Source organism: Strix uralensis, chromosome 17 (genome assembly GCF_047716275.1).
Source record: "Strix uralensis isolate ZFMK-TIS-50842 chromosome 17, bStrUra1, whole genome shotgun sequence".
NCBI classification, from domain to species: Eukaryota; Metazoa; Chordata; class Aves; order Strigiformes; family Strigidae; genus Strix; species Strix uralensis.
Genome location: NC_133988.1, coordinates 15,335,257 through 15,357,166, shown reverse-complemented (window position 1 = coordinate 15,357,166; position 21,910 = coordinate 15,335,257). Strand labels below are relative to the sequence as shown.

Genomic DNA, 21,910 nt, shown 5'->3' with positions numbered 1-21,910 from the left:
TGGATGTCCCATTGAATATAAAAATGGATCTCTTTAAGTCAGGATATCCTTAAATGTAGTTCTTAACATTTCAGCTATTCTGAAAGCTTCAATAATTTTGGACCCTTCACAAATATGAAAAAGGGTAGAAACAATTTTGACTGGTGTTCCTACATTATTGAAGAAAACAATTTTAATTCTAAAGTGGACCTTATACTTGTGGCCAGGATGCCAGTAGCTATGTTGGCATCCTGAATTCCCCAGGAGCATCCAGCAATTCCTGTTTTTGTAGAGTTAAGAAAATGTGTGTGTATTATGTGTTAACTGATCTGATCATGCAGTTCAGAAAAGAGAGCCACTAGGACAGGAATGAATGAAACTGGCTTTCAATCCTATTTAATCCTTTATAGTACTATGATTTATAGTACCAGCATCTTTTTTTATAATAATTGCTATAAATTGGATGTGAACATACTAGATGTTACTGTTACCACAGTCTGCAGATATCTCCACCTAAGTGTAGACTGATACACAGAAGTTAAGTCAACCATTTCTAATTGGGATGAACTTAAGTTACAGTTGCTCTAAAGCTCCTTTTTCACCGTATGAAGGTTGATACTGGTTGAATGATGGATAACTACTCCCTTTGTTTCCTACAGGATTACCTTGATCTTGAAGCTATGATTCTGTTCACTAGGAAATTACATGAAAAACCAACGACACATTCACTTTATAGGTAGAAACTTTTGATCTATGTGACATCATTCTCAATTCTTGCTTTAGTAACAGGACACTTTTAGCCTTGCAAGGGAGTAAAGAAAGCTGCTTACACACTTGAACTGCTTTTCATCTATTATTTCACCACTGTTACTTACTGTGTGCACTTTATTACAAGTTCTACAAGAACAGCGCAAAGCTGCAACTCCTAGTTTCTATCTTCAAGAGTAAGCTGACTTCTAGTTGCTGTGCTCTGTACTAGATACATCAGTCTAACACATTGCTTAAGAAAAATTCTCATGTTGTGCATTGAGCTGCATACCCTTGAAATCTACCTACATGGTAACAAATTAACCGTGAGACAACAAAATCAAATTAATGAAGAAAAATGATGGGAAACACATTCTATATTGGCATCAAATCAATACAGAAAGCTCAAAAGTACCAGAAACAAGCACAAAGGTTCCCGACAGGTATTTTGAGCAAGTGTTCTGTAAAGTTAGTCTGACTCTCTAGTTTTTACCGTAATTGCAATTTTTCTGTTGGGGATTACTTCCATAGCTAGGGACTGCAGGGTCAATTTTTTGTTTTAAGTAATTGTTCACTGGCTCTGTGCTTCTAAATACAATCCAATATTTAAATCCTGAAGTCCTCATTCAGCAAAACTTTTATCAAATTTTGCAGGGAGAAAGAAGGGTGGCTGTACATGGATTCGAGTATCAGTTTCAACATCTAATGCTCATGGTAAGAGATTCTATTTAACATTTAGGAAGTGAATTTCTAACAAACATCGCTAAATGCTGATGTAGTTGAAACCTATTATTTGGGGGACTGCGTCACACCATTTTGTGCCTTACCATGCTGGATTAATGCCAAAGAATGAAGCCAAAATGAAACACAAATTGCAATCAGTCTCCAGCAATGGAACTGCTTTCTCATCACCCTTTTGTTTGAATGGCATCATGCAGAAACGAAATGATCTGTGAGACTGCAAACTGAGGTTTGCTTTGTGATGAATTCAGCAGTTACGGGCCAGCTCTGGCTGGGCTCTGTTGCCTATTTATAAGAGCTAAGGAGGTGAAGCAGAGCTGTTTGATTCAGCCTTGAAAATCAGTATTAAATTGTTGATGATGGTGCTGGAGCTCCTGCTACAGCTGCTTAAACTTTAGCAACAAGATAACGCCAGGTTCCAATGTGTTGCTTTGCAAGCACAACGACAATTAAAATACTAAGTACTTTAGAGAAAGCGAAGGAATGATAAATTTCTGCGCATCAGGACAAAAGGAAAATGGAGAAAAGCAGACAGTAAAGTTATTCATCCATTAAGAGCTCTGTGCTTCACACCTCCCTGTCTCTTGTCGTCCCCCCCCGCCCCTTCACGCCAGCCTGCTGCCGCAGCGCCTTCCCCCCGGGGTCAGCGCTGCCGGTGCTCGGGCCCCCTCCCCGCACCGAGCCCCGGCCACCGGCTCCCCTCCGGCTGCCGGGACAGGCGGCTCCCCGGGGGCCTGCCCGGGAAGACCGACGGCCGAGGAGAGCCGCTCCTTCCCCCTCTGCCCGGCGGGCACCCCCCAGGGCGAACAAAGGTGGGGGGGAGACAAAGGGAAAAGGGGGTGAAGGGAGAGCGCGGGGAAGGGGCGCGGAGGGAGGCGCGGTTCGCGCTGCTGCAGTCTCCGCCTCACGGTGCCGCGGGCCCGGCCGGGCGCAGACGTTGTTTGCCCGCCCCGCCCCCTGCGAGCCGGGGAGGCGCCGCCGCCGCTGCAGAGAGGGAGGAGGAGGAGGAGGAGGCGGCGGCGGCGGCGGCGGCGGCAGGAGCTGCGCCCGGCGCTCGCAGCGGCCGGGGAAGGCGGCGGCGCGGAGCCGAAGGCGCTCGCAGCGGTGAGGCCGCCGTTGAGGGCCCGCGCGGGGAGGGCGGCGGCGCTGCCTGGGCTCGCGATGGCGCCGTCTGAGGGGATGAGGGGGGTGGGGGGGAACCGCCGGCCGCCTCCCGCCTTGGGGCCTCCGCTTCCCGTCCGGGCGCCTCGGCGGGCGCCGCGCTGTGCCCGCGCCGGGCTTGGGGAGGGCGGGCTGTGAGGGGATGGCGGGGGAGGACCTGGCGCTGAGGGACCCGTGTGGGGTGGCGGGACGCGGTGTGTGGGGCTGAGGGGTCCTGGGTGGGGCGAGGCTCCAGGAACCGGGGCGGGCGTCCACCCCCCCACACACCCCCCCTCCGCCCGCCCCCGGGGAGCTGTTGGCCTCCGCCACACGTGCCTGCGCTTCCCCGCCGGCCTGCCAGGGGCCGCGGTGACAGCAGCCGGTTTGGCTGGTTCCCGAGCCGAGTGCTTGGGCTTGCCGGGCTCATTCCCTTCGTGTGTGGCTTCTCCTCTCCCGCCGCCGCGGCCCCGGTTGGACGGGGCTGGTTGCCCGCCCTGCTCCCGGGGCAGCCGCGCTCTGTGAGCTCGGCCGCGGCGTCCCAGGCGGGCTGGGGGCCTCCGCCGTCTCGCCTCCCACCGCGCAGAGCCCTTGGGTGGCCTCGTGGTTCGTGAGGCGCAGATTAGGGACAGGAGGGTCTCGAGTGCAGTCTCTGCTCGAGTTTTACCCTTAGAAGACGTGACGCGGTGCTTGGTGGCCTGAGTGGATGATTCTGGGGGGAAGGGCTCTGAGTATTTCATGGTACATGCAGTTCTCAGCATCCCGCACTTATATGCTGGTGTTTTACTGATTAATAATAACTTGGTTTATAATTTACCTTGCCTTTTTTTTTTAATTTATATTTTATGTCTGCGCTTCATTGCTTCTGTTGCTTTCCAAGCTACTGATTTGCAGGTGAGCTGCTCTTGTATCGCCCCACGGTTCCGGGTGGCTTAGCCGGAGTTTACTGCCATGTTTATAGCCCGTGTTAGACCTGAGGGATCCCCAGGCAAAGGCTGTGTGGGCTCTAGGCCCCTCCTGCTTTCCGCTATATCACTAGTGCTGCTGCCTCAGGCGATGCAGTGCTCTCTCTTCTGTGCCTCAGCTGTCATGGGGCACAAGGTAATTGTTGCTGTTACTCACATGTTGATGTGGCTCCTGCTGCATTAAAATCAGGAGTTAGTTTTCCCTTTCATTATAACATCTTTGTGTATATGTTTTAAATAATTAAAAAAAAAAAAAAAAAAGCTAACACTACAAAAAATCTCTTCCAAAACATAGCATGGGGAAGAAAATTTAGTCTGTGACTGTATACATTCATGATTAAAAATCTTACTGTGAAATGAAGACTTTCCTCTCCACTGCTTCACTTCCTGAGTGTGCTGAATGGGTAGGGTTTTATGGAAGTTCACAGGTTGCTTTGAGATCTTTGAGCAGAAAGATTTTAAAGCATGTGATACCTGTATTAATATGTAGGAAGAAGAAAGAAAAGAGGTACAAAAGAGGAAATGCCTTTATGCCTGCTGCTTTGCGAAGAATTTTATTTAAAGAACAGAAATATCATTCTGAAACTAGCAGTGTTAGGGAGTGATTTTTTCTTAAGTGTGTGTCTGTGTGCACCTGCTACAACGTGTAACAAGATAGCGAATTAGATACTGCCGAGGAAAAGTAAATAGCTTCACCCGCCCCAAGAGCAATGTATCTTAGTCTAAGGAATATAATAAAACTGTTCAGGTGCAAAACTTCCTCATTTACATACTGAATGTAGAATGACTGAAAAATGTGCAGAGGATTATTAGTTCTTGATTTAAAATTATGAGATTTCAGGGTTATCTTCCTGTCCAGTCCTTATCCGTGCTAGAAGATTTTCTGTCTGTGCTGAAGTGCACTAAAGCTTTGTGTCTGTGGAAGGGAGAGGGTGTGTTGGCTGAAGCAGAAAAGCTTGGAAATGTGACCTCAATTGTCCTATCTTTAGGGATCAAGAGGGAGATCTTATTTGGCAAAAAAAAATAGTTTTTTATAATTTGTATGGTTTCTTTTAAAGAGAAAATCTCACCTTTCTAGTGAGGGACAGAAAAACAGCTGTCTTGTGTCCTCATCACAGAGGTATGCTGTAGGAAATAAACCACCTTTATTTACTTAGCCTAGGCAGATCGGATAATTCCTTTAGTGTTCCTCCCTTTATCCTTTTAGCCCTGTTAAAGTTTTTATTGGGAGTGACTGAGAATATTTCAAAACAGATCTTCCTTCAGAAGAAACAGAGCGATCTGTCTTGCCAATATGATTTCTCAAAACTGCTTTTCTTTCCCTCTCTAAAACATTTAGGTCAAATGTTAACTCCGTATGTTGAATGCAAGTTTTCTAATGTTTGAACATGATGACCATGAATGAATGCAGCTCTTGTTTAATCTTCTGGCATTCCTTAGGGACTGCTGGCTCTGCTGGCACATATAAAAGTAACGCACTGGAATCCTTATTGGACTGGCATGTTTAGAAATGCTTCAGATGGATGGTGTTTTGTTATTTAATGAAAGGCAATTATATACTGCATTAGCTGTAATCTCAGCTGCCCCCAGCTAGATGCCAATTTCTGCTGGAGCAACCATTTCGTTCTTCTAGACCAGCAGAACTGAAGCTAGCTCTGTCAGCAGCATGGTTCCTGACGATTGCAAACATCTGCTAATATGTCTGTGCTTGTCCAGGTGTCTGTCCTCTGCATGCATTTATTTTTGCAGAGTGATGTTGCCCTCGCATGACTTACGGTGGTACAACTGACCCATAGAAATACCCACGAGTCTGGTATCTAGCTCCTGGTCTCCGAAACGCTGGAAAGGATTTTTAGAAGTGTATTGAAGAACAGATTGTACAGGTTTCTACTTTAGCACCCGCCTAACTTTTTTCCACCTGGAATGTCTCATCAGCTGTTTGTACAAAATCAGACAGAAGACTCTTGGTGAATAGTACCATACATTCTTTTAATTTATAAGACATGTCTTCGCTCTGCTGCTTCAGGGAGAAACACCATTAAAAGCTGCTCAGTTTTTCTGATCTTTATAATCTTGCTGTTTATATTTTTAGCTTATTTTGAGGGGAAATTGCAAGGCAAAGAGAGAAACCTGGTATTTGATAGAGTTAGCTTATCTGACACTCTCATTGAGCTTCTCTGCTTGGCAGCGGCATCCGCTCAATCACAGCAATATTTATCTAAGTTCTGTATTTGTACTTCTACTTTATTATATGCCAGCCATATAGCAGTCATGGTGCTAATTTAAAAGGCTAAGAACATGGAGAGCTAAAAAGGGATTGCTGACTTGATGTTTTCAAAGAGTGTGAAACAGTTACAGTTTCACCCAAGTCTATCAAAATTAAATTCTTACTATAAAAAGCAGCATCTTTGTTTCAGCTGCTTCAGTTGTAATTGTATTAGGGAGAAGGCTTGTGTCTTTGTTTATATGCATTTGGTTTTGAGGCTGACAGGAGATGATATTTTCCTTCTCAAACTTTCATTTAAACTTTAGATCCCAAATAACTTAATCTTCATGCTCTACTGTTCCAAAATCATAGTTATTATTGTGGACTGAATGCACTTACTGAGGTGGTTGAAGTGCATTTTCATCAGAAGTCAGTTCAGGCAGTCAAACAAATTACTCTTCTTGTTATCAAAATGGAGGACTTTTGGGAAAGTCAAGAGTTTCCTTGGAAAAATGTAGGAAAAGTGGTAAGTATTGATAGCAGGCTTACCAGAAGAGGTGGCAATTATTTGTTGGGTGAAAACTTTGTCTACTTCTCAATCCTTGATTCATTCTGTAGAGAATGATGTGTGCTTAGAAGGATCATGTGCTTTCTGATCTTTTAATAGACTATAGCAGCAACATTTTTATAATGCATGTGTACAGTGGCAACTTGAAGTGTTAGAGTTTGCGTCATGTTTTCTGTGATTTTTTTTAAAGCTTTTTAACAGTTATCAGCTCTTCCTTATTAATTAAAGATGAGAATCTTTTTAAAAAAATGAACAGACTGTGTTTAGAAATAGCAACATAGATTGAGAAAAAATTACTCACAAATTGCTAGCCCAAAATAGTTTTTTACTGTTACAGACATCCTCTCTTACTTGTACTTCTTATTCAGCGGTCTAAGTCTTTGTGTTTCAATGGTATATCTTTTTACTGATGATCTTAAGGCATTTAGGAATCTGAATGAGCATAGCGAGTATAGAATGATAAGATGAGGTGACTTAAAATGTCACTGATGCAGAATTAGAATCCGTAAGTAGAGTGGAAGCTGTAATGAATTACCTTCCTCATAGCATTGCTGTAATATCTGGCTGATGGTTTGAGGTCCTAAGCCTCTTACTATCTTTGATCTGATTCATCTTGTTCTTAGTACAGTTTCTTGGTTACAGGAATTTACCCTGCCTTTTCCCTTTCCCAAACGTACACAGAGAGAATCCTGTTTATCCACTTTGCAGTGAATATGCTGTGCTTTCCAAGGTAGAAGAACAGCCACGTCTTATTTACCATCTTAGCAGTGTCACTAAAACCCTCTAATTTTCAGTGGATTTGCATCTCATAATGGTTGCCTTCCTAACTATATTATATTCAAATGTTATATTATCTCCAAACACAACTGATAACCTGCTGCTACCAAGTGTACTGATGGCAATACTTTGATTTTCCATTTTGCCTCAGAAATTGGTTGGTCTGATCTAAAGTCATTAGGAGGAACTCAAGACTATTTGTACACAAGTTTCCCTCCTACTAGTTGCGTACTTATGTGACATTTGTCAGAATTTTTTTTTTTTTTTTTTAAGAAATATCCTGCCTTTTACTTTATTTAGTTGAAACTACTCAGCAGGTTCGAAATCAAAGGAGAAATACAGATTTGTGTGCAGGCCTGGCTGCCATAAAAGCCATAATGTTGAAAGATAATCTAAAAGTCTTTGGTCCTGAATGTGCAATGGATCTGTGAACTCACATGGAAAATAGTTCAGGTCATCACCATGATATAGAAATACAGTGTCTGCTATCTGTCTCAGTTAAACAAATCTGAAGTTGCTGGTTGAGCTCTGGATTAGCTGTGTCCTTAATGAGGGACAGCATCGTGGTGCGTTTGGATTGATTCCCAAACAACAAATTTTGTTCCTCCCCAGTCCTTCTAAGTGTACAAGAAAGTAGGAGTGTCTTCTGAGCTCTTAAGGAAACAGAGATTCACTCTTTGAAGTTACAGAAAACTAGTAGCTATTTATGGGGATGTCCTTATACTGTGGTGTGATGGCTGCTTGATAGTGGGATGAGTGATGACAAGGCATAGTGTTTGTGTTACAGTGCTGGGACTGTTCTGAATATCCTCTGGGTGTCTTTGTTTCACCGAACGTACTACTTGCTTCAGACTAAGTAATGTTTATCTAAACAAAAGCCCTCTAAAATAGAGCTGAAAGATTTTTCAGGACCTCTGCTAGTGATGATATAGATGTGATTCAGTTTGAGTAATTTGTTAGCTGCTCTTCGTTTCAAGTTATGGTCATCAAATCAATGACACTGTCAAAAGAGCTGTGTCATACCAGTGGGCATACATCCCAATTTATTACAAGCTTTTGGTTTTGTATTTTTATGATGGTGAAAGCAAACTGTATTTTGAGTAAAAGATGTACTAGTGCTTGCATGTGACAGTAATTTCCTGGAGTAGTCCTGGTAGTGACTTTTGAAGGCACTTCAGAGGAGCAAAGGATTGCTTTCATTCTGTTAATTTAATAGTTATGCCTAGTTAAAATAAACAGAGATGCACTTCTTTAAGAATCTGCCCCTTATAAAATTCATATTTGTGTTAAAAACATGGTATGAGAAACTGAGGCTTTGTGGTTCACACAGGATGAGTGTTTGCCTTTGTGAAGGGTATACCTCCCCCGAATTCATATGATGGTTATATTGGATTGGACTGGAATGAGCTGAAGTAGAATGTCCTAAGAAGAATGATCCTATATAAAGTAGGAGATGTTTTTGCTTATTTTCTTACTACATTTTTAGTTCTGATACAATTATCTGCAAGCAACAGATCTGAGAGAAAGGTCTGGATTTCTTTTTTTTTCTACCCGATCAGCTGAGTTTTAAATGCAAAATTTTTTCTACCTTTAAAAATGAGGTACAGACCACTGGTTTGATAGGCACATGCCAGCCCATAAGCAGAGCATCTGGAAGCCAAATAAATATGATCTGATGGCACTTAGCATGATAAACATTGAATTAAATGATGTGTATTATTTTATTGTCTTTTCTTATGGTAGTGATATACCTGAATAATATATTCAGATCATCATATTACTTGATTAATTAATATAAAAATCCATGGTTTCTGGGAGACAAAACTGAAGTCATGTTTTTAAATGCTCCATTTCTTCTAATAGCTGCATTGGATGAGTAATTGAATGTAGACTCCCAAATGCCAACCCTTACTCTATTGAAATCTTTAATGCTTAATTCTATTTTCTGTTTGATATATAAATTCTTTCTTAAATTCTATTCATTTCAATTTAAATGATACCTGAAGATGCCTCTGTAATCCCACAGCCTAATCCCTGAAGTCCAGTTAAATTCTTGAGCGATGTTCAGATAATCAATTTGGTTTAACAGTGACTACTACAGAGGATGTTACATCAGTACCATAATAATTTGCTGTTTGTGACTTGCTTTGTTATCAAATGCCTACTGTGCTTTCTGGCTTGTTTCAGTCTGAACTTGCTACTCATTCAATAAATGCTTTGGAGCTGACAAAACATGCTGAATTTGCACTAAGCCATGAGCATTAGGTTCAGAGAGAACTTCATTTACCATTTCAGTAATTGACTTTCGGTGGCTAACTGCAAAGAGACATTGATGTGAATTCATAGCTCCAAAATGGCTGTATTTGGGTAGTAAATGACTAGGAATACAACGTGTGCTGCATCATTACAAGAGAAGTTCTGAAAAATTAATGCATGAAGGCTTCTATATCCATCTTTTTGGTTGAACTGCTTGTAATTGTTACAGAACTGACTTTGAAGCTTAGTGTGACACGTACAATGGATATTGTGTGCTGTGGGATTATTGCATTGTAAATGTAATCCAATGCTTGCAAAATGGTGATTCAGTCTTTTTGGTTGCCCAATATGAAGTATCTCCGATAGACCCAGCTTGCGGCAGAGGAGGCATCATGCTCAGGAAGACTGTTGTTCCGGAATGTGGCTCATCTCTCACACTCTGCTGACACTGCAGTTTTCCAAAATGGGAGAAATCTGGCTGCATAATATCTAGTAGTGGAGGACTATACTTGTATTCCTCCTTGGAAACAAAACAAGATGGTGGCAATAGGAAATGCTATTGAGGGAGAGTGTGTGAGGCTGTTTGCTTTCTGCAGTTGATCCCTCTGCTATGTCTACCTCATCTGGAATTGTTTCAGTAAGGGTGGTAGTGGGTATGTCCCTGTCTGGCCAGTGGACCTGCTGTGGTTGAATTAATCTCATTCCTGTCTGAACCTTTCAGAAGTTGGTCTCTGATCTGGCACATTCTTGCACAGAGGGGAATGTTCTTAGAGGTAGCAAGGAGCAAATAGCAGTGCAATGCAAAGGCATTTATTTTGTTCAAAGCCAAAATGTGGTTGTGTTTTTAAATTGCATATGAATTCAAAAAGCCTATGAATTCAACTAAAGGCATTATTTCAAGAGCTTTTGGAAATACATATACCCACTTTCTACAGAAATGTAATAGCGGCCCAGGAGACTGCAAATACAACTTTTAGAGCTGTAGTAAGATTAGATCTGAATCATACAGAAGATGCTTTATATGCTTTAAAGTTTTAAGATTGCAATAATTTTAGGAGTTGTAAGCATTTGTAACTATGAAGAGTCTGAGCTCTTGGAGTAACTTGTGAGCCAGAAAAGAAAACTTTCCAGATTCAAAATTCCAAGTTACTTTCTCTAAACCATTGTCAGGATATTTGAGGAATGATTCATGAGCTTCTGCAAGCTTGGCGATAGTGGTATGAACATCAAGACTGTGAAACAGGTATTTAAGCAGTGCTGTTCAGGCTGCTATTTCAAACATAGTGCTTCATGTGGTATGTTTGGTTTTTTCTCGGGAAAGTGAAGTTACTGGATTGTGATGGTCTTTGAAATACATTTTCCGTATCACTTCTTTACAGAAAGGTTTTTCTGATTTATTTTGTACATGTTACATTTTCTTCATGGTATGGTCAGAATTTGTTTTCTAGATACCTACTAGTTGACTGCCACTGGGATTGCATGTGATCTTCTCTGATTACAGATCCCTGTGAGGTTTTCAGCAGAGTTATCTATTCTACACAACCCTTTTAGAATATTTACTCTGTATCTGTTAGTCTTTGTGTTTATATGTATTTTGCAAAGCACCGGTATGTTTAGCAGAATTAACACATTTAAGTGGTCTCTTTTTTGAGCTTAGAAATGCGTTGGCATTGAAAGACATTTTCCAACAGTATTTAGTCTCTTAATGGTGTTAACTAAGTTTAATACTAATCTTTTTAATTTGAAATGTTTTGAAGAACTCATGCATGACTGATAGTGGATGGTGATCGATTAGAATAGTTGTTTCGATTTATTATACGAATAAACCATGAGCATAGTGTTCCAGCCTCAAAGTACCCTGCACAGAGCCAGACTGCGTGTGTCTGCATGCTGAAGACGGAGATTATGCAGTCTGTTTTGAGTCAATTCAAACATTATTCTATTCTATTCTAGAATGTCCTCTTTGTTTCCCTACCACATGGACAGACGACTTGCTTTTCTCCATGGAAACACTGCATCTGTTCTATGGTAGTTGTGAGTTGTGATGTTAGCAAATGTTTCTTCCTTAAATTGTCAAGTCATTGTTTCAAATGTTTTCTTAGATGAAACGTTTTAATTATGGCACTACCTGTCCTGAGGAGGGAGAGTATGGTGGTGGCAGCATTCTTGTCGGATGTCAGCTAAGCTTAAAGAACTATTGGTACTGTTCTATTCTTGTCGTGACTATAAGTTTCTTGAAGGGAGTGAGCTGAAGCTTTAACTTTTTCCCTGTATTGTGTTTTAGTTCTTTTTGGAGTACTAGTTGTGGAAAATGCAGTCTTGAAAGAAACAGGGGTAGATAGCTGTTTTCTTTCTATTATAGGAATTCCTTTTTTGACAGTTGGGAAATACTCTGCTTCTTATATTCAGGGTTATGTGGTTAAATTTTATTTATTTATAATCTCAGCTTTCCAACAGAATTCATATCTGTTATTAGTAGGATTTATTTTGGTACACCAATGGTTCTCAATTTGTTGCTCGTAGATTGCTTTGATCCATGCACTATGTAGAATCTGCAAAAGAAAAATAAGAATAAGGATATTATTAATGAGCTAAAAGGGCCAATGCAAGGATTCATGTCTGCATTTGAAAATTTTTAGTAGTCAACACACAAAAAAATTGTAATTCATTTGAGAATGTAACGCATTTTCATATTGTATGGAATAATATATTTCCTAGTAACGGCACAAGTGTAAAGCTTGTGTTTAAAATCTCTTTTATGTTCAGTTATGGTATTGGTAGAACTTGTGGCTTTCTGAACACTTAAGAAGTATATATTATCAGATTCTTTCTGGGCATTTCCTTAGGTTCCTGATACAATCCTTTGAGAAACTTACAGTTAATGTTATTGCCTATTGGTTATAAAGATTCTTTTTCAGGAGAGCTGAGACAGATTCAAGGAAGGAGAGAGAACAAATCGGGACAAGTAGCTAGCTGCTCTCATTTATGAGAACTAAAATGAGATAATTGACATCTGGAGCCTGTTAGGAAGTGCTGGAGTGCATAATGCTTAAGATCACTTGATGCAAATTGATGTGCTTTCAGTGTTTTATGAATTCTGTTAGGAAATGCTACTATGAAAGTCCTGTCTCTAAGACCGAAAGTTGCATTTTCACTATTGCAATAAGGCAGCAATTTACCAAAATGTGTTGCCTATATTTTAGCAGTTTTTTGAATTAAGCTTCAATTTAAGTAACTCTGAAACCAGGGCGCAAGGGATTGTGTTACTTCTGGCCTAGTTGAAGGCCTGTATGTTGAAAAAAGCAAATGACACAGCAAATACATAACCCATGACTGTGGAGAGCAAGATTAAAATATGAATGAGTACCCTGAGCCAAGAAATGCAATATTAGAACATTCTATCTTTCTGTTGAGCTGAGGTTGGTTAAACATCTATTAATAAATAATTATTTGAAACTGGCAACATGCAATTTTGGGGGATAATTTAGTGTTTGTTTTCTTTTAATATACCTATCCTTGCACAGTATAGATGGTTACTACCTGTGTGGTGCTGGAATGCTCTTTGGGGACAAAAAAAGAGGTAGTATATGGAAAATAATGGCAGAATACTGTAAGACAGCTTCTAGCTTCCTGGTTTAGGAGGCAGTCTTTCTTAGGGGGGACTTGCTTTGGCCCAAATGAGGTCGATGAATTTCCATAAATTTGATGTTTGCACTGACAGAGAAGACTGTGAACTAAAAAGAACTGACATTGATGCTTGCATTTTTGTGTTTGTACCAAATCCTTCTTTATCATGTACAGTTTTTCTGTTCTGTGGATTTGGATGGGTTGAGAAAAGTAATGGAGGCATGCATGGAGATCCTGGCATCGGAGGGGAGGGAATAGGGCCTGCAGTGTGAGAAAGAATAGGTAGGTAGCGTGTATAAGAGAGAAAAGGAAGGTTTTTCAAGTCCTTGGCATGTAAGAGCAAAGTACAGTTTTAGAAGATTTCTAAAACATAATATGAGGAAAGATGATGCATTCAGATTTAGCAGGGAGGACAGGTATGTAGTAGGAGGGGGGAAAAAAACCCACAGTGTTCCTGCTGTGTCCAGAGTGACATCTTACGTGATCCTTTCGTTGTTCTTCTCTATAACCGTCTGCCTCCCAGTTCTTTCACCGCTTAGTCATATTTCATGCCTATCCTTGTGCTTTGATTTTAGAGAGCTAACTCTGCTTTCATGTTTGTGAAAGTTCCCACTTAAAAATTAATAGTAAACGTCTTGCAAAAACAATGTAGAAATTTTTCTCTTCATTAGTCATAACATTGCAGATGGGTGGGTGACATAATTCTGGCAATGCTAGAAAAATTGTTCAGAAATCTTCACAGCGCTACTTCAGAGTTTTCATGGAGCGTAGCTGAAATTGTAGACCACGCTGTCCATCCAAGGTGGTAATTAATGCTTTTTAAAGTATAACATTTTTGCAGACTTCTTAGAAAATGCCTTGTATTTGGCATGGCCAGAAAGACCAGAAGTGTTTCACTTTGGTATTTAGGTTCACAAAGCAATGTGCCGATACTTTTTTTTTTTTTTTTCAGTGAATTGATTTTTAGGAACACTGCTGGCTATTAATAATACATGAGGGGTAAAACTCGTACTGGTAGGTAAAAGACACAGTTGGCTTGTCTCTCTTGAGTCTTCCTTCCTGGAGCGTAGCAGTCTCCTTCCCGGTGTTTGGTTTGCCTTCAGACACGCTGACCGCCCGTATGCGCGCCCGGGCACTGGTAATAATGGTTTGGGGAAGTTTGCAATTGGCCTGCTGTCTGCCTGTGCATGTGTGCTGACTGGTGCCAAAACGCCGAGTAAACGGCAGGGCTGAGACCTGCTTTACAGTTCTTGTTTGTCATGTTCTGAGCAAACAGTTGAGCAAACAGTCTATTGCTACATGTCTATTTTTTTTTTTTCTTCAGGTTTTCGTTTAGATGTGTGCTGGTTTTCTCTAAGTAGGCATAGCTGTTCTGTCGGTGCCTCTGTATATAAAGCTTAGCAAATATCCAAGCTGTGTTCGTGCTGTACAGTTTATGCTTTTGAAGGTGGTGGGGAAACTAGTCACCTTACAGTTTGGCTTTGGAATTCACATCATAGAAAAAAAATATAGATTTTTCATTATAGAAGAAAGAGCCTTTCTAAAGCTTTTGTAATCAGAAGGAAGATGCCTTCTGTGGCAAAACCCTCATGACATAGCTCTCTGAAAAGCTTATAGCTGGCTTCCAAGTCAGAGCAGGGCTCTATCCTAGCAACGTAGGGAAGAGTCCCTCCTCCTCTTTCCAGAGGAGCGTGGCTGGGGCACTGTGTTGGGGACTGCAAGCCAGTGTATCTTGTGATCTAAAAGATCACATACAGCTGAGGTGGATGTTTACTTTTTGCTTGCCATCATGTAACTCTGTTGGTCAATCTTAATTTTTCCCTTCCAACCTCTCTTAAAAACTTTTTTCCTGAAATTCCTGGTTCTCTTGGTTTCTCTTGCAGTTACATGTTTACTCTCAAGTTGTTTTTGCTGGGATATTGCAACGCTTGAAATATGTGACTGAAAACAGTAGGGTGCGCAGAGTGATTATATCTATGTGTAATGTTAGTAATGCTGTTAAGGGCTTTGTTTTTCTTTCTTAAAATAGCCTTTTAGTTTAAAACTCAAGATGAATACAGCAACATTCAATGAAGTGAGTTATGCTGATGTTTTAGGTTCAGACTTGGTGTCTTTTAATAGGAAATGGCCTTCAAAAGTTGAAGGATTGGAAATGCTATCCTGGGAAATGCTTCTGGTTGTTATTGTAAAGCATATTTTATCATGCATTTCATACACAGACTATGCATGTATATAGAAATTTCTTCTGCAGGAGTTAAAATACTGATTTTTGTTTCATGTCTGATATTTTTATATACAGGTTTACTCCAGAGTTGAAAAAACTCAAATAATATATTTTATCCATGTTTGGAAAAAGATAGTTGCTACAGACAAAGAGGATTAACACTGGTATTGCAAAAAGATGAGTATGTTAAAACCAAGTGGACTTAAGGCTCCTTCAAAGACCATCAAGCATGGGAGTACGTTGCTGAAAACACCCACATCTATTGCAGCTGGTAAGGAATACTTAAATAACTTTTCCCTTCTTCATCTTCTAACAAAAAGCTATGAGTGTATACTATTTTTACTGTTTACACCAAGATATTTTTGGTTGTATTTCTGCTCTAACAAAAATTCTGTACTCTATGCAAAACATCTGAAGTTACTAATTGGATGTGATCAAGCAGTTTTCCTTGGAAAAAACTTGTCATGATAAAAATGATTGTGTAGTTTTTGAGGTAAGGCGTTTAATCTCTACAAAACTTAGATTAAATTCATTCAATGTCTCTGTCCTTAGATTTTGAATTATTGTATTGCAGAGATTAGAGTGTTTTCAAAAGTAAGAAAATTTGGAGTTGTGCTCTTCCTTTCAGAAGTCATGCTGTTTCCAAATGCTTGTTACATTCAAACTAAGTAATGATGCTCTCTGGAATATTAGTGTATTTGCTTTCTCATTCTGCTTGATTCCAGTGCCAGCAGAAAAAGCAGCTTCCAGTGAAAAGGTCTCAAGCACAACCACTGCAGATGCATGTGAAGAGTTTGTGGATGATTTCAGAGTTGGGGAGCGTGTTTGGGTCAATGGAAATAAACCTGGCTTTATTCAGTTCCTTGGTGAAACACAATTTGCTCCAGGACAGTGGGCAGGGATTGTTCTAGATGAACCAATTGGTAAGAATGATGGCTCTGTGGCTGGAGTTCGCTATTTCCAGTGTGAACCCTTGAGGGGAATATTTACAAGACCATCAAAATTGACAAGAAAAGTGCTGACAGAAGATGAAACCAATGGTACACAGACAGCTCATGCTTCTAGAGCTACATCACCAACTTCCACATCGGCTGCTAGTATGGTGTCTTCGTCTGCTGCTGCGCTTCCCCCTTCAGGAATTCCACAAAAAACTTCACCACTTGCTGCTAAGGAACATTCAACTCCTTCTCAGATTAGCAATCTTTCAAAAACTGCAAGTGAATCTATATCAAATCTCTCTGAAGCTGGATCACTAAAGAAGGGAGAAAGGGAGCTCAAAATTGGAGATCGAGTTCTGGTAAGATTCCCCTGCAGCCTCTGTGTCTGCTTTTGATTGATAAATTGTAACTTTTGCTAATATTCAAAACTTTTCTACTGTTTCCTTGGTCAAGGTAATGTAAATTTATGCTCTAGGTTTGTTTTCGTTGAATGTCTTCCGTAGACAAGCTCTTCACATGCAGTTTTACATACTGTAGGAAGATCTTTGCACTACCGAGATAAAATGGTTAATTTAGCAGTTTTTAATCTATTAGGTTTTGCTAGTGTTTAAAAAAGACATTTGGTCTTTAACAACATACTTGTAGCTTATCTTTCTATAACTTCAAGAACTACAATCATGCTAAACAAAACCCACACTTGTGAGCTTTCCATGCAGCTCTTTTGCCGTGTTCAGGGCCATGTCTTTAGAAAGCCAACAGTTCAATAATTGATTGTTCCCCTGAGTAGTGACAGGCAGCAACAGAAGTAGTCACATAATGCCACTGATCACCCAGGAATTACGTGTTCTGTTGGTGACGTGCCGTGTTACTTGGCTGCCCTTCCTAAATTCAGAACCATAAATGTTTCTGCTGATGTATCATTTCACCCTTTTAAAAGGGAGTTAAGTTTTGTCAGTTTAAACATATTTTTAAAAATAATAATTGTGTAGTATACCTTTTACTTTTTGATCATTTTGGTCATTTTTGATAACTGATTTGGCGTACACCTACTAAAAAAAGTGGGAAACTTTGCCCTGAAACACTAGCCTTTCCTTGAAAAGGCAGTAGAAAGCTGGTGATACATTATGTTGTATTATTTATTTAAAGGCTATGTATGTAGCCTTCAAATATAGTCAGAATGATATTTGTATATCTACTACAGTCAGTGTAACAGATCTGATTTTAGGTTTGAATTACTTGAGTGTGCCGTTAAGCTGAAGAATTGTCTTACTGTTGTTTTGATACAATCTCCTGTTACTTACAATATAATTTTTTAAATTTCCATTAGGTAAAAACCAAGGACAGGAACAAATGCCCTGGCATAGAAAGCATTTCTGGGGTTACAGTAAGAACCTTGTGTAGAAAAAATCTCATGGATTTTATGTTTGTCCTGCACTGCCCCACCAGATAATGTTTGCAGTGAAGTTTTAAATATTTTTATATTTAATATTTTAATTCTTTTTTAAGGAAGAATTTGACTTCTCTTTCTGTGTAAAGAGAGCTTAAAACATAGGTCCAAGCTGAAGAAAGTCTGAAGGATACTAAGGTGAAGTGAGGGCAGGGTTTGGCTGACAGCTAGAGTTGGGCTGAGATGTGTTTTCTTGGAGTGGCAATGGAAACAAAGATTTACCGTTTATCCCCAGCTATTTCTGTCAGAGACTAGAGCCCTGTCCTCTTCCAATCAGCATTGGGTTTTTTTAACCACTCGTTTGCCTTTTTCTCGAGGATCTTTGTGAGATTTTCTGGGATGTCTTCTTTTGTGGGAAAATTTTCTGATGCCTATGAAGGCATCGCTCTAACTTTCCTATATCTTGTTAGTGCAAATTGCAGAAGCAGCATATCCTAACTGCCACAGTTTGATAGTAATAAAGTCCCAAATTCTGTTTGTTAAGTAGAACAGATTAAACTTAGTATTTCATCCTCCCTACTTCCTCTGTTTGCCTTAAGTCTTCCTGTTGAATCATCAAGCTGTAGTTTGAGGTTTTGGTGCAATTCCTAGCAGAGCAGTCAGTGATGCATATCTATAATTTATATGCCAGTATAAGACAGTGTATGCACAGGAATGTGAGTGTTAAATGGACAGGATTCTTTGTCTCCTGGGTTTTAACCCTTTTGGGTCCCATGCTAATTTTTTGCAGTAGATCCCAGACTCTGCTGATGTCATGTCTAATAATAATTCAGATGGAAATATCTTAAATCACCAGGTTAGTGCAAATAATAGTAAATTTGGCTGAATAATGCATTCATCTGTTAATTTATTTTTTTTTCTCTGCCACTGAACTCCTGTCCAGCACTATGGACTGTAGAATTGAACTGTTACTGAGTAATTGCTGGAAACTGTCCTCAGAACCTACAGCTAGCACCAGTTGTTGTGAGAGACATGCCTGTCACTTAGGGTAGCTTGCCTAGAAACGTACAAATGCAAGTGGACTGCTCCATGTCATTTATTTTTTATTAATACTGACAGCAGTAACTTTTCAGTAATATGCTATGCAAGAGGATGAGAGGCTTGATGGAATTTGTAAGTCCCACCTCAGCACAGAATTTCCCTTCTAAGTGACAATATACTGTCATAGGCCTGAGATACACTTCAGTCTGACCATACCACTGCAGAACTCCAGCAACTAAATGCTGCCCACGTTCATCAGTTCTTGCATCTTGGACTGACTGCTGTTGAATATTTTGTGAAGGTTCTTAGTAGTAGCAATACCGTGGTGATTATGGGGAAAACAACTGCTGAGAATTGTGTCTTGAAAATGGTGAGCCTCCAGCAGTGTGGAATTGCAGTTCAGCAGAACAATGAATTCATGATAGACAAAAGCTCATTTGGGAGTCTTATTAAAATACTTAACTGGAGAAGTATGTCCTTAAGGGCAAATTCATAGATGGGTAAGACATAGCTCGTCAGCTAAGATTACATTCCAGAATGGACTTCAGATGTGGCTCAACGTTGTTGATCTTGGTGTGTGATCTTAGGGTGTGGAGTGTTACACTGGAGTATTACTTCAATCTGTTAAGTTTTTTTCTTTTAACTTTGATTTTAAAATGTACTTAATAGGAGTCACCTTGAATTGCTCTCTTCAATATTTATTGGGGGGGTTGGGGGCAAGTGGCTGTTTTTGGATGATATGTTCAACCAAAAATGCAAAATCACACTGCTTTTTTTTTCTGCCCAATCTGGGTTATCAAGATGCGGGAGACCATTCTGATAACTGTTTAGATGTCAGAGAAATGCAGTTCCCAGTTCACATCTCAACTCAGCTTCTTTTTTGCATTAGACAAATGTAAATTTTGCACAAGTCTGTTGAACCTGAAGTGTTGAGTTCAAAGCATTTCAGGCTTGGCAAACTGACGTTTCCCAACAGCTAATCTTTGTTGGAACATTTTTTAGTTCCTACTGAGATGTTAGTACTATTCCTCTACATGAAAAGAAGCTGTCAGCTCTTCACGGTCACTTCTTCATTCTGTCACAGCAAACTACTGCATCAGATGTTCATAGCCAGTGGTGTTGGGGTGAGGTAGTTTGACTAAAGGCTGTATGTGCAAAGAAATCTGGGAGAGATGATGCTGTAGTGCATGGTCTGTATTGTTTTGTGTGGATAGAGAAAATGTCTTAAGCTTATTTTCTTATTCCTTTGATCTCTAGTTGTTTCACCAGTCTTTTGTGCACTTAAGGTTAGAATTACTAAATGCTGCGTGGTCCCATATGTAGAGTCCCCCAAAACTTTTACGGGAAGACTGATGTCTTTAAAAAGTACATAGATTTAGTAATAAAGGAAGCTTCCAGTGTACTGATTTACTTGGATAGGAAGACAGGTGCCCTACAGGATCTTTCCGTTATTCAGATAACATTAGGAAGAACAGTGGTTACATACAAATGTAAGCATTTGGGACAGTCATTCAGATTCTTGTCAGAGAAAAGAAATTCCACTGCAAAAAACAATTAAAGTTGTGAGGTGATTGTCTGTATCAAATGCAGGCTTGCTTAGAGTATTTTATGTGAGGTTGTGCTGAACAATGCCATAGATGTGGAGATGAAAAGATGCAAAAGCAAGCAGGCTTGCTTTTCAGGGGACAGAAAACATCTTTTTCAAAAGACCTTGTGTGTATATATATATAAAAAAACCCACTTTCATTAACATCAAAACAGACAGACTTCAAGGTGTGTGATAATGTCAGCTGAGTTGTGTTCCTGTGGATGCCTGCAGAAAAATACTTCTAGTAGATTTGCTGCAACAGTCAGCTACAATTTTTTTCTTTTTTTCCCCTCAATTTGAAAAAGACATTTTCCAGGCCATTAAATCAAGTTGTAAACATCAGAAAAACAGCTTGCAGTAGACATGAATGTCCGTAAGGGAAATATAATAATCACAGAGAAATTCATATTGTCCTGTTTTCTTAGAAGTTCTTTTTCTTGAGATTCTGGAGGAGTTAAAGCAAATCAAACTAACTAAAGTGAATACACAAGCTGGATGTATTATACCCCAAAGTGGATGTTCCAGTGCAAAATTCTTTAGGTTTCTGTAGTTTACTCCTTCTCAAAGACAATTAAGTTAAAACAGCATGCAAGCCCTCTGCTGTCCCGGAAATCTCTGATAAAAATCTGTCTCCCTCAGGTCCGGTATATCTGAGCCATATTCAGCAAGCATGTACTGAACTGCCTAGTTGACTTGAAGCTGAGCAGTAATTTTCCTTTCACTAACAAGTATTTGGAAATACTTCATGTTAATATGTAGAAATGTTGAAAATATAGGGAGGTAAAATACATATTTAAAAGAATTTTGTTTTCTGATATGTAACTCCTTATTCAGCTTTTAATTTGTTGCATTGATGTATAAGTTTTACTGGAAAAAATAATATAGCTAAACCAAATAAAAAGTTATTGATGCAAAGTGTAATTCAAATAGCTCTGTATTAACCATAATTTCCATTCTTAACATCTGAAGTATGTTCTGGAATCTGGATATGATTTAGTTGTTAGAGAGAGGACATTAACTCTGGGCAGCCTGATCTCATATTTGGGGATTGCTGTAAAGTAGAAAGTGTTGGTGTGGAAATCTGGATTATCTTCATTGCACTTGTCCCGTCTTTCCTGGGTTAATGACAGAGTGCAAGGTCTTTAACACAACTATAGTTGATTTGCCTGCTGAAAATTAGGCTACAGCTTCAGCATTTTGAACCCAGTATAAGAATTCCTGTGTAAAAAGCGATCCCTTCTTGTACCAGTGGAAGTGTTGTCGCTAGGTGCTAAACTAGATGGGGAAAGAATAGGTGAAAACTAATTCAGAAACCAAATTACTTTCAGGCTAAGCCAGTTTCTGTTTCCTGTTTGAGTTGCAGCCAGAGAACCTGTTTGCCCTGGTATTGCAAACGTTTATGATTTCTTAAGAGCCCAGTGCAAAGCTGATTAAAAAAACAAACAAATAAACCCCCCTGAACTAACCAACCTAACAAACCCAACTTGTTGAAATAAAAGGGGAAATTTTGTGCTTTGTGTGACAACTGTTGCACCTACCAAAGGTTCAAGCAGCTTTGAGAGCATCTTAGGCTTTTTTCTGGAGGGACCAGATGCTGTATTTTAAATAAATAAATAAAAATCTTATCAACCTAAGGGGCCTTAGCCTTCTCAAGAGATTAAAGTGCTTTCATTCATTTAACCAGTTATGGCTTCATCATCGTCTGCCAAATCTGATGCTTCTAGAGCTG

General features: G+C 39.8%; 1 protein-coding gene across 11 annotated transcripts in view; it reads left to right on the top strand.

Annotated features, from left to right (window-relative positions):
* Positions 1–2,470: 2,470 nt before the first annotated feature.
* Positions 2,471–21,910, top strand: part of CLIP1 (CAP-Gly domain containing linker protein 1) — a 72,966-nt gene continuing 53,526 nt past the window's right edge. For 9 of the 11 annotated variants that reach the window (XM_074886948.1, XM_074886942.1, XM_074886946.1 and 6 more), the window contains exons 1-2: positions 15,303–15,498; positions 15,953–16,524. In XM_074886948.1, the coding sequence (XP_074743049.1) occupies positions 15,405–15,498; positions 15,953–16,524 (666 nt within the window). In that variant the 5' untranslated portion in view covers positions 15,303–15,404. Of the gene's footprint in view, positions 2,572–14,827; positions 15,078–15,302; positions 15,499–15,952; positions 16,525–21,910 lie in introns of those variants that run through there. The other 2 variants (XM_074886938.1, XM_074886939.1) reach the window with 2 other exon arrangements.